The sequence below is a fragment of the Schistocerca cancellata genome, chromosome 2 (assembly GCF_023864275.1).
Source record: "Schistocerca cancellata isolate TAMUIC-IGC-003103 chromosome 2, iqSchCanc2.1, whole genome shotgun sequence".
Classification (NCBI taxonomy): domain Eukaryota; kingdom Metazoa; phylum Arthropoda; class Insecta; order Orthoptera; family Acrididae; genus Schistocerca; species Schistocerca cancellata.
Genome location: NC_064627.1, coordinates 163,750,583 through 163,764,636, shown reverse-complemented (window position 1 = coordinate 163,764,636; position 14,054 = coordinate 163,750,583). Strand labels below are relative to the sequence as shown.

The following is a 14,054-nucleotide window of genomic DNA, read 5'->3' as shown; positions in this document are numbered from 1 at the left end:
AGAAATGGAACAGATGAAAGGATTTCCAGCCTGGGACTAAGTTGTGTTAGTTACAGAGATGGGTCAATTTTGAGTAGTGATGAGACAACATGTGAAAGGTGGGCTCAAAATTGGTGAATTGTTGAATGAGGGTTTAGCTGAGGACCAAGGAATCTTACCTTCTGTAGACAAATAGAATTCAGAAACAGGGGAACCAGGACCAACTGCTGAGGAAGTGGAGGCAGCCATAAATAACTTTAAGAATAATAAGGCCCCAATAATGCATCTAATACCAGTGTAAATGGTAAAAAATACAGGAAAGGAATATGTCAAACATTCCCACAAGCTTGTAATAAAGATTTGGAAGCATGAAAGTGTCCTTGATGAATGGAATTTCAGTATCATATCCCCAACATACAAGACAGGCGATGTGATGAGGAATTTGAATATTACCTACTGCACATAAAATACAATTCTGGAATATTCATAATTTCGCGCCAATGGTGTACTGGAGCAAAATGTGGCTGGCATCCCTGTACAACGCCTATGTTCAATATGGAGCTGCCGGAAGTTTCAGTGTTGTATGTCTGCAATGAGTAGAACATTGTGTCACACAGTTTACAAATTTTGAGATGGCAGAGTTAGAGGATCACCAAATCTGCATTGAATTTTGAGTGAAACTCAAGGAAAACTCTACAGACACACACCAAATGATGCAGGATGTCTATGGTGATGACTGCTTAAGCCATACTCAGTGTTACAAATGGTTCACACAGTTTAAACATGGCTGGACAGAAGTTAAAAGACTATCCTCATTCAGGATGCCATTCGACATCTCGTGATGTCGCTCATGTCAGGGACGCCAACAAAATTGTGCATGAAAATCAAAGACTGACTGTCCAAGAGAATGCAGATGAATGTAACATTTCAGTTGGATTATGTCACAAAATACTGACACAGCATCTTGGAATGCGTCATGCTGCCACCAAGTTTGCCCCACGACTCATCAGTCAAGATGAGAAAGACTTTCATGTCGCAATCTGTGTAGAGCTTTTGGATCACAGAAATGAGAATGTAACTGGTGATGAGACATGAGTCTATGGTTATGATGTTGAGACCAAGGTTCAGTTTTCGCAATGGGTCGGGAAATGTTCTCCAAAACCAAAAACAGATCATCAGGTCAGGTCAAATGTCAAAGCCACACTGATAGTTTTCTTTGACACTGAAAGATTGGTTCATCATGAACTCATCTCACAGGAACAACCTAATAATCGATGGCACTATCAGGACATGTTGCGACGCCAGCAAGAAAATGTGAATAGGAAATGCCCTGAAATACACTGAGATAATTTTCCTGTGTTAAAAATATGGTTTGGATTGCTGTTATTCTGATTGATTATAACATTTATATAGCATTTACGGTCAATGTCCTCACAAAATATCTGTTGTTTTTATGTAATTAGAGCTTAAATATCAAGATCTGGTCACATCACACGCTAGGAGTAACACAAAGCTATACATATGTTATAGGAGCATTAGCCATAGTTACTATGTACTTTTTCTGCAAACCGTTCCGCTATTTAGTGATGGAAAATGCAATTACAACTTTTAAGTAACAACAGAAAGGAATTTTGTGAACACTGATAGAGGAAGTCTTGCAAAAGTTGACGTGTATGCTCCACCCATTTAGAGCAGTGATATGCGCAACGACGAACCCTCTGCATCGTCATTACTCTGTCGACACTGGCGGATGATGGTTGAAATGCACTGGCGGATGATGGTTGAAATGACTGCTGCATCAAGCATAAATCTAGAGATACCAGTATTTGAATGCTGGCCCTATTCCGACCCGGAAACGAGACTGGAATCTCCTACATGTTAGTCAGGGGGCCTGAAGATGGCATAGTAAATTGCTGAAACTGGTAGACAACAGTTTGGAAATTTGATGGCTCAAGGGTGTTTGATTTGACATCCTGCACCGACCAGCTGAGTCCTGCAATCATAGAGAAGAGGAGCATCCAGGTCTGAGTTCCGGCTGGCACAAATTTTCAAGTTTTGCCATTGCAACACCTCAGCCTTTTGTTTGGCTGGAAGTCATGATTTTCCATCTATCCCTTTCTGCGCCTTCCTCTTTTTCATAAATGAAGTACAGGTCATGTCATCCCAGTGCGATCAGTTACATTATTGGGACTATCCTATAAAACTCAGTTCAGGTGCTGGCATACACATAATTGCAAGAAAGCAAAGAGCAATGAAAGAAGCCTTCACAAATCTTGAAAGAGCTGCCAGAAAGCACATAAATGAGGGAGAAACGAAGTATGAGCCTATAACCAAGAAAAATAATCTCGATGAACCACCATTTGTAGCAACTGGTGCATGTAAGTTTGATTGTGTGTGTAGTTTCACTTACCTTGGATCAGAAGTAAACAATGTCAGCCCTGAAATTCACAAATGAATATTGTCCCTAACAAGTGCTACCATGGCCTCAGAAAACATCTGAAATCTAAGCTGTTATCTAGAGATCTTAAGTTGTATTGTATAAAGTTTTAGTGGAGCTGGTACTAATGTACAATGCTGAGCCTGGACTAACAAAATTCAATGAAAAGCTAGTTGGTGTATTTGAAGGAAAGAGCTTGAGACAAATTATTGTGCTACATGAAAAATTTGTGCCTGGATGAGGACATTTAACCATGAATTATATAATCTATACTACGAACCAGACATTGCCAGTATATTAAGAGTTAAAGACTGGAATGGGCAATATATGTACTGACAGATGACAGAATGAGTAAGAAGTTTTTCAATGTAATGGAGGACCAATGCTATGGTGGAAGGAAGGTGCCATAGAGGGTGTAAGGAAAACTGGAATTTAGAACTGGAGGAGTTTGGCACTACACAGAAAAAAAATTGAATTATCTTCTATAGAATGCCAAGGCTCACACAGAGCTGTTGTGCCACTAACGATTATGATGATGATTACATTTTCATCTGTATTTAAGTTACTTTAATGCTGATTCCCTGAATTCTGAATTCACCATTTAAAAAAAGTGCTCCCCTGATACCACTGATGATTACAGGATACTTCCAGGAGGGGCATCGCTCTCCTTTTACCACCGGCAACTAAGACCGAGACCGCTACAAAACTGTCCAGAGGACTGCATCCAAGAATACATCTGGCCATGATGTCCCTGACATGCAAGCTACCTATTGCTTGAAAACTGGACTAGTTTCAAAAGAGGACTATTAATAGATACCATGACATCCACCCATTGGCAGGAGCTGACTTCAATTTCTAAAATTATTTCTAAAAGAAGCTGTAGCAAACATAAGAGCTTCTATTGCAACTAACTGAGGCAGTGTGTGCTTCCACTTTCAGGAAATTTGTGTGTGTATGCATTAAATCTTGCCATTTGCTGTAATTCTGCTTCAAATATGTCATGTTTGTTGAGTGAACAAGGTATTTTGGAAGCTCTAGAGATAGATTCAATGATTCTGGTCTGAAGAAAGAAATATCTGAATGGTAACAGTCTGAAGAAGATTGATATTTCAATAAGATGCAGTTTACTACAATTTTTTGTCACAAATATTGTTGCTACATATATTGCCACTGTAATTACAATTTAGTCTTGTTTCGTTTGTCTTCATTTTGACTTTTTTACAGATGAATCTTATGATGAAGCCATCATCCAACAGGGGTTCCAAGATTTGTTTGGAGAAAAGTAAAGCAAGCAAGAAACAAACTGGTACTGTCCCCACTGCAACAAACCACTCTGAATGACAGAATACTTCAAACTTTTCCATACAAAAGACAATTACACATGAAATTACTCAAGAGATTAACTCATCTTGCACTTTTTTTTAAGGACAATTATTCTTACTGACATTACTATAAAATTTATAACCTGCCACAGCAATTCAATAATGATGAAAAATAAACCTCAAAGCTTGGCAAGCTTGGCATTTTTAGTGTTTATTTTTCTTTTTATATATATTAATGTGCCAGAACTTTTCAAATAATGGCAAACATGGCCGGTTTTCTGGGGTACACATTTTTATAAGTGGCTAGTATTAGAGCTACTTTATCCCCAATGCAACAGCACAAGTAATTTAGATTTCTGTACATACCTTTGCATTATTTTAAAAAGCTACTGCAAGAACAAGAAAAACATAAGAACTTTAGACACTACACCACATGTTTATTCAAAATTGTAACAGTAGCTGCTGTTGAACATAGACCTACAGACTTCAGTCAAAGGTGCTAACAACTAAATCATGGTGGCACAGAACTTAATTAAGAGAAAAAGCTACATACTCCCACCAGCTAATAACCTGAACACTCATTTCTAGTGAGATAAATGACTACTGTTGTTGTGGTCTTCAGTCTAAAGACTGGTTTGGTGCACCTCTCCATACAAGTTACCCTGTGCAAACCTCTTCATCACTGCATAACTACTGCAACCTATATCCATTTGACTCTGCTTACTGTATTCTAGAATTGGGGTCTACCCCCAAACTTACATCCATTACCAAACTGATGATTCCTTGATGCCACAGGATGTGTCCTATCAATTGAGCCTTCTTTCACTCAAGTTGTTGCACTAATTTCTTCCCCATCACATTTGAAATGCTCCTATTCTCATTTCACCTGAACTGTTTATCGTCTGCATTTCACGGTTGTACAGTGCTAAACGCCATTTGAATACCTTCATAAAAAGACATTGTTACACATTACCCACTCCACTCAACAAATATATCTGAAAACAATTTAATGGTGACATCATATAGAAATGTCTGGAGGTTCTTGTTACATTTTTAATTCAGTTCCATTCCAAAATATCTTCAGAATTTGGCAAAACTACAGTAATGTACATTTGTTTCCATTCTTATATTTATGTGGTCACAGGTGTAAGTTCTCTTACATTTGGATTGCGGCCATCTGAGTTTAAAACTGTTAAAAGAAAATGAGTAATGTAAAAACCATGAGCAATTTTATAATCAATACACAAGTCTGTATTTTGACAATATTATGGAAAGGATAGACTGCTATTCACCATATAATAGAGATGCTGAGCAGAGGACAGGTACAACAAAAAGACTACCAAACATGTAAGTTTCCCGGCAGAAAGCCTTCTTCTGAAACAGACAGCATAGACACATACACACACAAGCAAACACAGCTCTCACACACACGACCACTGTATTTGGTTGCCGAGGCCAACCAGAGAAATGAGAAATGTACGTGTGTGTGTGTGTGTGTGTGTGTGTGTGTGTGTATTTCAGAAGAAGGCTGGCCAAAAGGTTACATGTTTGGCGTCTTTTTGTTATGGTTACATGTTTGGTGTCTTTTTGTTATGCCTGTCTGTGACTCAGCATCTCTGCCATATGGTGAGTAGCAATCTGTCCTTTTCATAATATTGTCATTATTTCATCCTCAATTTTCCATTGTTTCAAGCATCTATTTTGTTTCAAATAATGTGATAATCCTGCTTGTTAATATCACCCACCAAAAATATTTACTAATAGAAAGTGAACCCAGTTGGTAAATAACTTAAGAGTAAATAACACTATACAAATGATGTTTTGTGAAATAATTTTGTATATAAAAAATTTCTGTAAATTTCAATTACCTTTCCATATGTGTTAACATACACTCCTTCGTTGTCATAGCACAACAATAACTGCATACCATTAGAGTTAGGCAAAGGCACTATGCAATGAGGAGAGATGGGTCCTTGTGTCTGTAACAGATTCAGTAACGATATAAATATTTACATCTCTTCATCAAAATGTGCATGTGTCGATTATAAAAACTTTTTTATTATATAACAGCTAAGCTGTGTAATGCATGTGAGTTGCAATTATGAATTTCTGTTTATATTCAACATAGTCATAAACAGTTTTGCCCCAGGACAGCCATCTTCAGATGCTACGGATGGTATTTTGTTAACCAAATGTCACCCACAGCATTTGAAGGTGGCCACTGTGTCAAAAACAAAACAAATCTTTATAACATGTCAATCACTGAACTCCCTAAATGAATATAGTTTTTCCCACAAGTTTGAATTGCTATTGATTAGAAATTAATTATGGTACATCCCAAAAACAGTTTCTAAAACACTTTTAAAAGCATCACAAATTTAACAACTCTTTTGCATAGTTAATTTTTCTAATATTCCAATTACATAATAAGAAGGTAAAGGGGTAAGATAAAACTGGAAAAGGGCATAAAAGAAAACAGCAATAAGTTCCATTTAAAAGGTAAACACACAAAATTGATGTGAGTGCCAAAAGAAATAACAGGAGTGAGAGTTTACAGTTTCACTGTAATTTAGAAGCAGGGCCTCCAAAAATAATTCACAGAATTTTTTCTTCTTTCATTCTCTGGTTCTTGTAATGTATGAAAAGCCAATTTTATATAAACATGTGAAATAGCAGCCAATATTCCTTCAATATGTAAATAAAAATAGTTCCTAGTTATTTGACATCATGAGAACAATGATCGGTGTGTGTGTGTGTGTGTGTGTGTGTGTGTGTGTGTGTGTGTGTGTGTGTGTGTGTGTGTGTGTGTGTGTGTGTTTTAAATAACAAATGTGTGTGGCAGATTGATGAAGGAAAGATTTTTGTGGTGATGGAGGTGATCAGAAAATCAACACATTATTCCAAGTACATGGTTAATTTGAGAATTTTGATAAAATTAACTGAATTAAAATAGTCACTGAACTCACATGCTTAGGCAAGTAAATGTCATAGACAGAAGCAGAATCAAGGTCCACTGCATGGAAGCCATCAGCTGATCCATAAATGACCTTCAGTCGTGAACCTTCTTCTACAGTGAGATCCACTAACAGTGGACGATGTGCCAGATCTGCAAACGACTGTGAACAATAATAAATGTTATGTGGCGAAGTTGAAAATGCTTGGACTTTCCATGGCCTACAATTATGAAATACCAGACATCAGAAGAAAAACAGAGAGATGCAATTAACATTTTTATTAATATTGCTAAGTTGATCATTACAGTATTATAAACTAGTGTAACTTATAAGTGAAGGAATGGTAATATCAAATCAAATATCATATTAACTTTCCATGTTTCAGTTTCATAAAGCCAAACAGTTCACTGCAATCAGCCTGTTTTCAATATAAGTAACTTTTTGGCTAATGGCAGTTACACGAAGCAAAGTTCACAGATACAAGAATCCTTGAAGAAAATACCAATTAACTGCCATAGTAGATCAACTGACAGTTATCTGAAAGGTATACAATGCCACACACTAATTTCTGAGGCTGGTCTAGTCAGGTCAACACTAGAACCAGAGTGACTAGTACTCTAGTTAAAACAATGAGTCCACAACATATTTTCTTTATGTAATATAAATTTTTTTGTAAGCCTGCTAACGCATTTAAAGTTTAGAAAGTATAATACCTGGAATTTTCCTCCAATTCTACCAAAAGAACAGGTATGCTTTTTTCATTAATCTCCTACTTGATGTTACCAGATACAATTTCACAGAAAAATATTTTTATGCATTTTTCTTTCTGCAGGCTGCATAAAATATTCATAAAAAATCACACTACTTTGGAGGAAGTATAGGCTGCTGATTTGTAACATTTGTTAGAAAGAACAGGGGATGGAAAAAAAAACAATTACTATGTTTAGTAAGGTGTACGAAACCCATTGGTGTTCAAAAGCAGCTTCCAGTCACAGTGGAATGGATATATACAGGCCCTGTGTAGTTTTCAAGGGAATCTTATACCATTTTTCCTACAAAATGGAGGCAAGTTCAAGTAACAAGGATGGAGGTGGACAGCGATCACGCACCCTTCTCTACAAAGTAGGCCACAAAGGTTCAATAATACTGAGATCTGGTGACTGTGGTGGATAGAGCAGGTGTGTGCTCACAAAACCAGTTCTGGACAACGCAAACTGTGTGAACAGTGGTGCCTGTTGTCTTGAAACACAGCATCACCATTGAGAAACAAACAATGTATCATGGGACGGACCTGATCAGCAAAAATGGTCACATAATTCTTGGCTGTAATGTCACCTTGCAGGGTACCCCTGGGGCCCATGATATACAACAATATGGCTGCCAATATCATCACCAAACCCCCACCATGTTTCTCTCTTGGAATGTAAACTTGGCCACAACTTGGAAACAGTGAAAAACAAGACTCACCTGACCAAATGACTTTCTTCCATTGCTCTATAGCCCAGGTTTTATGGCTTCATCACCATGTTTTCCTGTTATGGGCATTTGCATTGCTGATGAGTGGTTTTGGAATAGTTTTACAGTGATTTTTTGCAGGTCTCCTATTCTTATTTTTCATCACAATCCTCTTCAACATCCCTGTAGTGACTCAGCGGATGATGCTTTTCTGCTTCCCCATATGCAGTATAAATCTTTACTACGGTGCCTCTTGAAACACCAAACACTTTCGCTACTTTTGTTAAAGAAGCACTACCACATGAGCACCAATGATCTACCCACATTCAAATTCACTTAAGCTCTGGCATAATGCACTCACAACCACACAGAAACAGTTCTGACCTTGACTGGCAATTGCAATGTTCTGAGGACATTGCACAGGTGCTGTTTATGATCAAATATAACAGCACAGCTTGCAGGCTTGTTTACCATATGCATTTATCAGTTCAACAAAAAACCAAGAAAAGTTGCCAAATTCACTTTTTTATTTACTCAATGACCAATTTCAGGCCGGGAATGCTTTGATAATAAGAGGTCATGTACAGGGAAAGTGCCAGGATGTTTGACAAATAATGGTATGTGACAGACTGATACAGATTCAACAAAGTTCGTGAATGTAGCTTTAAAAAGGAAAACTGATTATTTGCAATTCTTGATGACACCAAGGGAAAAACGGGGTCCGATACATACGAGTCCAAATTAACCTGTTCTTAACGCACAGATGAAGTTACACAAAGCTCGACAAAGTGTGTTTTAATTAACACTAGAGGTTCTCCACTTACCCCTTTTGACAAGTTTCTTTTTCGGAGTGTGTAAGTTCCCCAGTACTTATTATATACTATATAGTGCAGCTTTTGCGCCCAATTACCAGAAACTTAAAATGTCAGATGATAGGGTACTGGCTTCTTTTGATATTGTGAATTTTTACCCCAATATCCCAATCGAGGAAACCCTTTCATTTATCACGAATAATGTTTTGCATAATGCTACTATGATTAATGGGGAGCTAATCAAGTTTCTTGATCTCCTTCAGTTCAATCTATCGTATAACTGCTTTGGTTTTGTTAATAATGTCTACCAACAGCCAGATGGGCTTACTACCAGCAAATGCCACTCAGGCTTATTGGCTGACATTTTTATTAATGATTTGGAGAGTAGAATTTTTTTTATCAGAATCAGGATCTCGCTAATGACACTGTTTTTTATGAAAGATATGTTGTTGATGTTTTCATGTTTGTGAAGGGTGCTTATAATAAGGTGGTGTCCATTTTTAATTTATTCAATGAGCAGCATCTGACCATTAAGTCCACACAGCAAGTTGAAGTGGTTAGGAAATTGAGTTTCCTGGATTTGCTTAATAGGAGAGGTGATGAAGAGCCCTAGCTTTTCAGTTTTTGGAAGACAATGAAATGTGATGCTATAGCATGCAATGATTCCAATCATCCTATTAGAAACGAGGTAACTTTCATGCTATGGTAGCACATCTGTTGAGTCTGTCTCTAAATTAGAAAAAAGTTAATAAAGAGTTAAGCACTTTGAAGCAGGTTAGGTTACTGTGGCTAATGACTATAAACAATTGCTGGTTTCCGGTTTGTACAGAAAGCATAAGCAGATGAAACAACCACGGAAAAATGACGTAAAAGGATTCCCAACATTGCAATATAGGGGACCAATCTCCAAACACCTGCCTTGCTCCTTCCCAAAAATATTTAGGATAGGATTCTGTATGAGTGGGCAGCTAAGGTATAAGATGGGCTCGACAACTGGGGATGTAATGTGGAGTTTGTGAATCATTTTATATTGGACAAACAGGCCGAAGTTTTGTCACCCGTTTTAAAGAACATGTGGTTCATTCTAATATGAACACATTTAGACAGCATTTAAGAAAATGAGGGTCATCGGGTTGATACTGCAGGTAACACACTGAAGGTTTTGCATCATGCATCGAAATGTATGCAGTTAAATATTTTGCAGGAACTTGAGATTTTTAAGAGCATAATAAAAGAGCCAGATAAAGTTTTGAAGGAATAAGTCGATTTTCGATTTAGTCAGTTCTCTGTTCTACTCCAAAATGATGTATAGTTCTTACTCTCTTCCCTTAGCATCAATCCCACTGTCATTTCTGCCACAAGCTCCTGTATACCTGGTCCCCCCTCCCCCCTTCCCTCACCTGTCCTTTTCTAATATTCTCGTAATGACATTTTGCTTCTCGTGTTGATTGTTATGTACTGAGTTCAGCTTCCACCTTTTTCATCTATTGTACTATCACCCACAACTCGTAATTCCCAAACCCTTCCACCTTCCCTTCCCCATTTCATAAAAGTAAATTGCATATTTTACTGCCTGTAGTTTGGTTCATGCATTTACCACTGGTCTGTCAGGCGCTCCCTGTCATTATAATGTTTCATTGCCGATATACAACTTTTGATTTCACTATGCACTATCGTCTGTGGTGGTACAGCTGCTGCTGGTTGGATAACAACATTTCTGAGTTTGTTGTGACTTTACGCTGTACATGTGGTATGATATGTATGGCAGATTGTGAAGCTTACTTAACTGGTTCATTATATGGCCTTCACCACTACATTATTTTTAAAAAATTGTTTGGGTTCCTTTTTCTATGAGCGAGATGGGGGGCTTTGTGAAAGACAACTTTGTGGGTTAATGACTTTCTTACCTGGGACATGTTATCTTCACGTCTTACAAAGTTTGTTATGGCGAAGTTTCAATGCTTTTAAAGGATTGGTAGTGAAGAAGATTTTTTAATGTCCTATTATTTTGGTTTCTTTTAATACTAATGTTTGGGTTCACATTTAAAGATTTTTACAGCACAACATAGCATACAACTGTACTATGCGCCTCATGCGGTGCTGCTGTTTTCTACTGTTCAGTGATTTTTAGTATCTGACTTTGCTTCTTGGTGACTTGTACTGTTATTGCATTCACTGTTGTGTGGAGAATATTGTAATAAATACAAAATGTTTCCTATATCCTGATAGGACACCCCCTTCCCACAGTTTCTTTATGGCAGCAGAAGTAGTAGACTGCCAGTTACCGTATGTGCTGTAACTATTCGTTTGCACCTCATAATGTATACATTTTTGACATGGTTTTTGCATTTTCGGAAACACCATTTTGACCATCTGTTCTGCTAGTCTTGAAATGATGTATTCTGTGTTTCTGGCATGTGCTTAAAAATCTGGTAATACCTCTATTGTACATGAATGTAAATTTGGTTTTCTGTCCTGTGGGATGATTCAAAAACTGGTCCCAACCCAAAAGCTTAGACAATGAGTAAATAAAAAAGGTGAAATTTGAAAATTTGGCTGGTTTTTCACTGTCCTGATTAACAGAAGTTGCTGACCTACAATTATTCTGGCATCCTGGAAGTTCGTATCTACATTTACATTCAAGCATGCATTCCTTGCAGTGTTCCTATATTTTTGTCCAACTCCTGTGTTAGCCACTTGTAATGAATGTATTTTACTTTTTTTATGTTTTCAAGAAATTAAAAATATGGTACTTGCATGGAATTTTTGAAGCACTCAGAAAAACAAATGTGCAAGTTAAACGTTTGACAACAATCTTTTCCTTCAATGGATTTTCTTAATTTTTTTTTTCTTGTTCCCAACAAACGTTGCAAGAAATGAAAAACAAAGCTAATCTGGTCAGGGTTTGTACTAAAAAATTCAATCAACTTACCTTAAAGGCCATAAATTTATGGTACGGCTTTGGTGCCCAGGCATAAATCTCTATACTGTCCTTCAGAGCAATAACTAAAAATTTAATCCGCTCATATTTAACGATTTTGAAGTGCACAGCTCCTTGCAAGTCACCGACATTGATCCAACCATTCCTTCGTTCAACTTGCTGAAATGAATGTGATACAATGATTTTTAGCTCCAGTCTTTAAACATAGTAAACATATGTTTCATGAGGCAGATGATGTTTATATAAATGTTCAAAACAACAACAATATGACATTTCAGGTGACTGCCTTGTGCTTTGTGACTAACATTCATCTATTGCTACCTGCAATTTGAAAATACACAGTGCATTGACTAGCACTGGATGACAATGAGAGAGAGAGAGAGAGAGAGAGAGAGAGAGAGAGAGAGAGCTGGCAAAGTTTTTGCTCCACTCCAGTCAAAACGTTCCCCATCTTTTCTAACATTCAATTTAAAAGAACTAAGGCTTTGTTCGTCTTCACTCATATAGCCTAACAAACTTGAAAATTTGTGTTTCTAATCATTTACAAACAAAAAAATTAATAACGCAAATTTCAACAAAAAAGATGCTAATATTGCAAAAAATAGATGTGGGTATTGCAAAAACAGATGCTAATATCACAAAAGAAAAAAAAAATTGCTAATATCACAAAAGGGAAAAAAAGATGCCAACATCACAAAAATAAAGAAAAAAGATGCTAATATCACAAAAAATGGACGCTAGTTTTGGCAGAAACAGATGATACATTTTTCTGTTCCTGTGAATAACATTTCAGGCATTTGCTTGCTTTTGGCTTCCTTACAATACAGTGAAAGAACGTGGAACAATCACTGCAGATTCTGGGACACTTTTAAGTCACATCTACATAAACAAGAATGCAGTTATAAAAATCAAGAACATGAAACAGAAGCAACAGTTGAGAACAGAGTGAGTTAGGGTTGTACTCTATTCCTAATGTTAAATTCGATCTTACACTCAGCAAGCAATGAAGGGAATCAAGGTGAAATCTGGAAAGTGATTACAGTTCAGGAAGAAGAAATTACAAACTTGAACTTTGCTAACGACACTGTAATTCTGTCAGAGACAGAAAACATCAAAACAGTAAATCGAAGATAACTGAACGTTGTTGAATCAATTCCAGCAATGTTAAGGGAATTAGATTAAGGGTGTATACATGGAAAAAAAAAAAAAAAAAAAAAAAAAAAAAAATTCCTGGATTTTTCCCAGATTTCCTGGTTAAAAATACACTTTGTCCCGGATGAAAATACCCTTTTTCCATGTTAAGTAACAGTATACTTTTCCTCAAAACTGTACAACTTATCAATCCTTTCAATGGTTGTGGTTTTATACACTGGCGTAGAATTTCCCGGCACTTTAGAAAATGAAACTCAGGGGAAAAAACACGTTTTGGAAAGATGTCTGATGTGCAGCAACATGTACATTGCATATTTCGTATTACGAAAGTATAAATTCGAACTCCACCAAACACCGCATGTTACTTTCCGAAGGACTGAGATCGAGATTGCGATGTGCTTTTGTATGCCAGTCGTAGCTCATGTCATGTGATCTCGCCAGCCAATGACAGCAGATATTCAGAGCGTAGCATAAGACACGTGATGTAGTCAGCCAATAGCAACATCACTGTTAAGTAGCGCGAACACGCAAATAGGGAAAGGTAATGGTTTAAATTAATATACATGCTGTTGCTACAAGAAAAGAAAAGCTTTTACGTACAATATTGGTCTCTAAGATTAATAAGCTGCAAGAGAAGCTATGCTTTCATACATAATGTTGATCTTTTTTGCGCTTGTTCCACATTAACATACATCATACAAATGTGCCGGTAAAATTTTTAACAACAACATAAATGTCTGATCTTCTGGGCTCGAAAATATTCTAAATGGTCATCCTCAAAGATTTGATTTTAGAATGAGAGTCAAACACTCTGTGATTTAAGAAATTCATCAGACATTCACGCACAGAGTTCATCTTGTGTAAAAGGAAATTTACTTTGAAAGTAACGCTTTTCAAAGAACCATTCGGAATATTTTCCCGCAACCTGTTAGAAATAGATCTGTTTCAGCAGTTGCCAGAAAGCGCCACACTTTTGCAGCTACGATGACGCAGGAAACATTA

The 14,054-nt window shown here is 37.0% G+C and overlaps 1 protein-coding gene across 3 annotated transcripts in view; it reads right to left on the bottom strand.

Annotated features, from left to right (window-relative positions):
• The window catches only part of LOC126161451 (serine/threonine-protein kinase mig-15), a 327,531-nt gene that overhangs the window by 37,292 nt on the left and 276,185 nt on the right, over nucleotides 1–14,054 (bottom strand). For all 3 annotated transcript variants that reach the window (XM_049917269.1, XM_049917270.1, XM_049917271.1), the window contains 3 exons: nucleotides 11,892–12,059; nucleotides 6,705–6,854; nucleotides 5,607–5,717 (listed from right to left, as the gene is read on the bottom strand). In XM_049917269.1, the coding sequence (XP_049773226.1) occupies nucleotides 5,607–5,717; nucleotides 6,705–6,854; nucleotides 11,892–12,059 (429 nt within the window). The remainder of the gene's footprint in view (nucleotides 1–5,606; nucleotides 5,718–6,704; nucleotides 6,855–11,891; nucleotides 12,060–14,054) is intronic.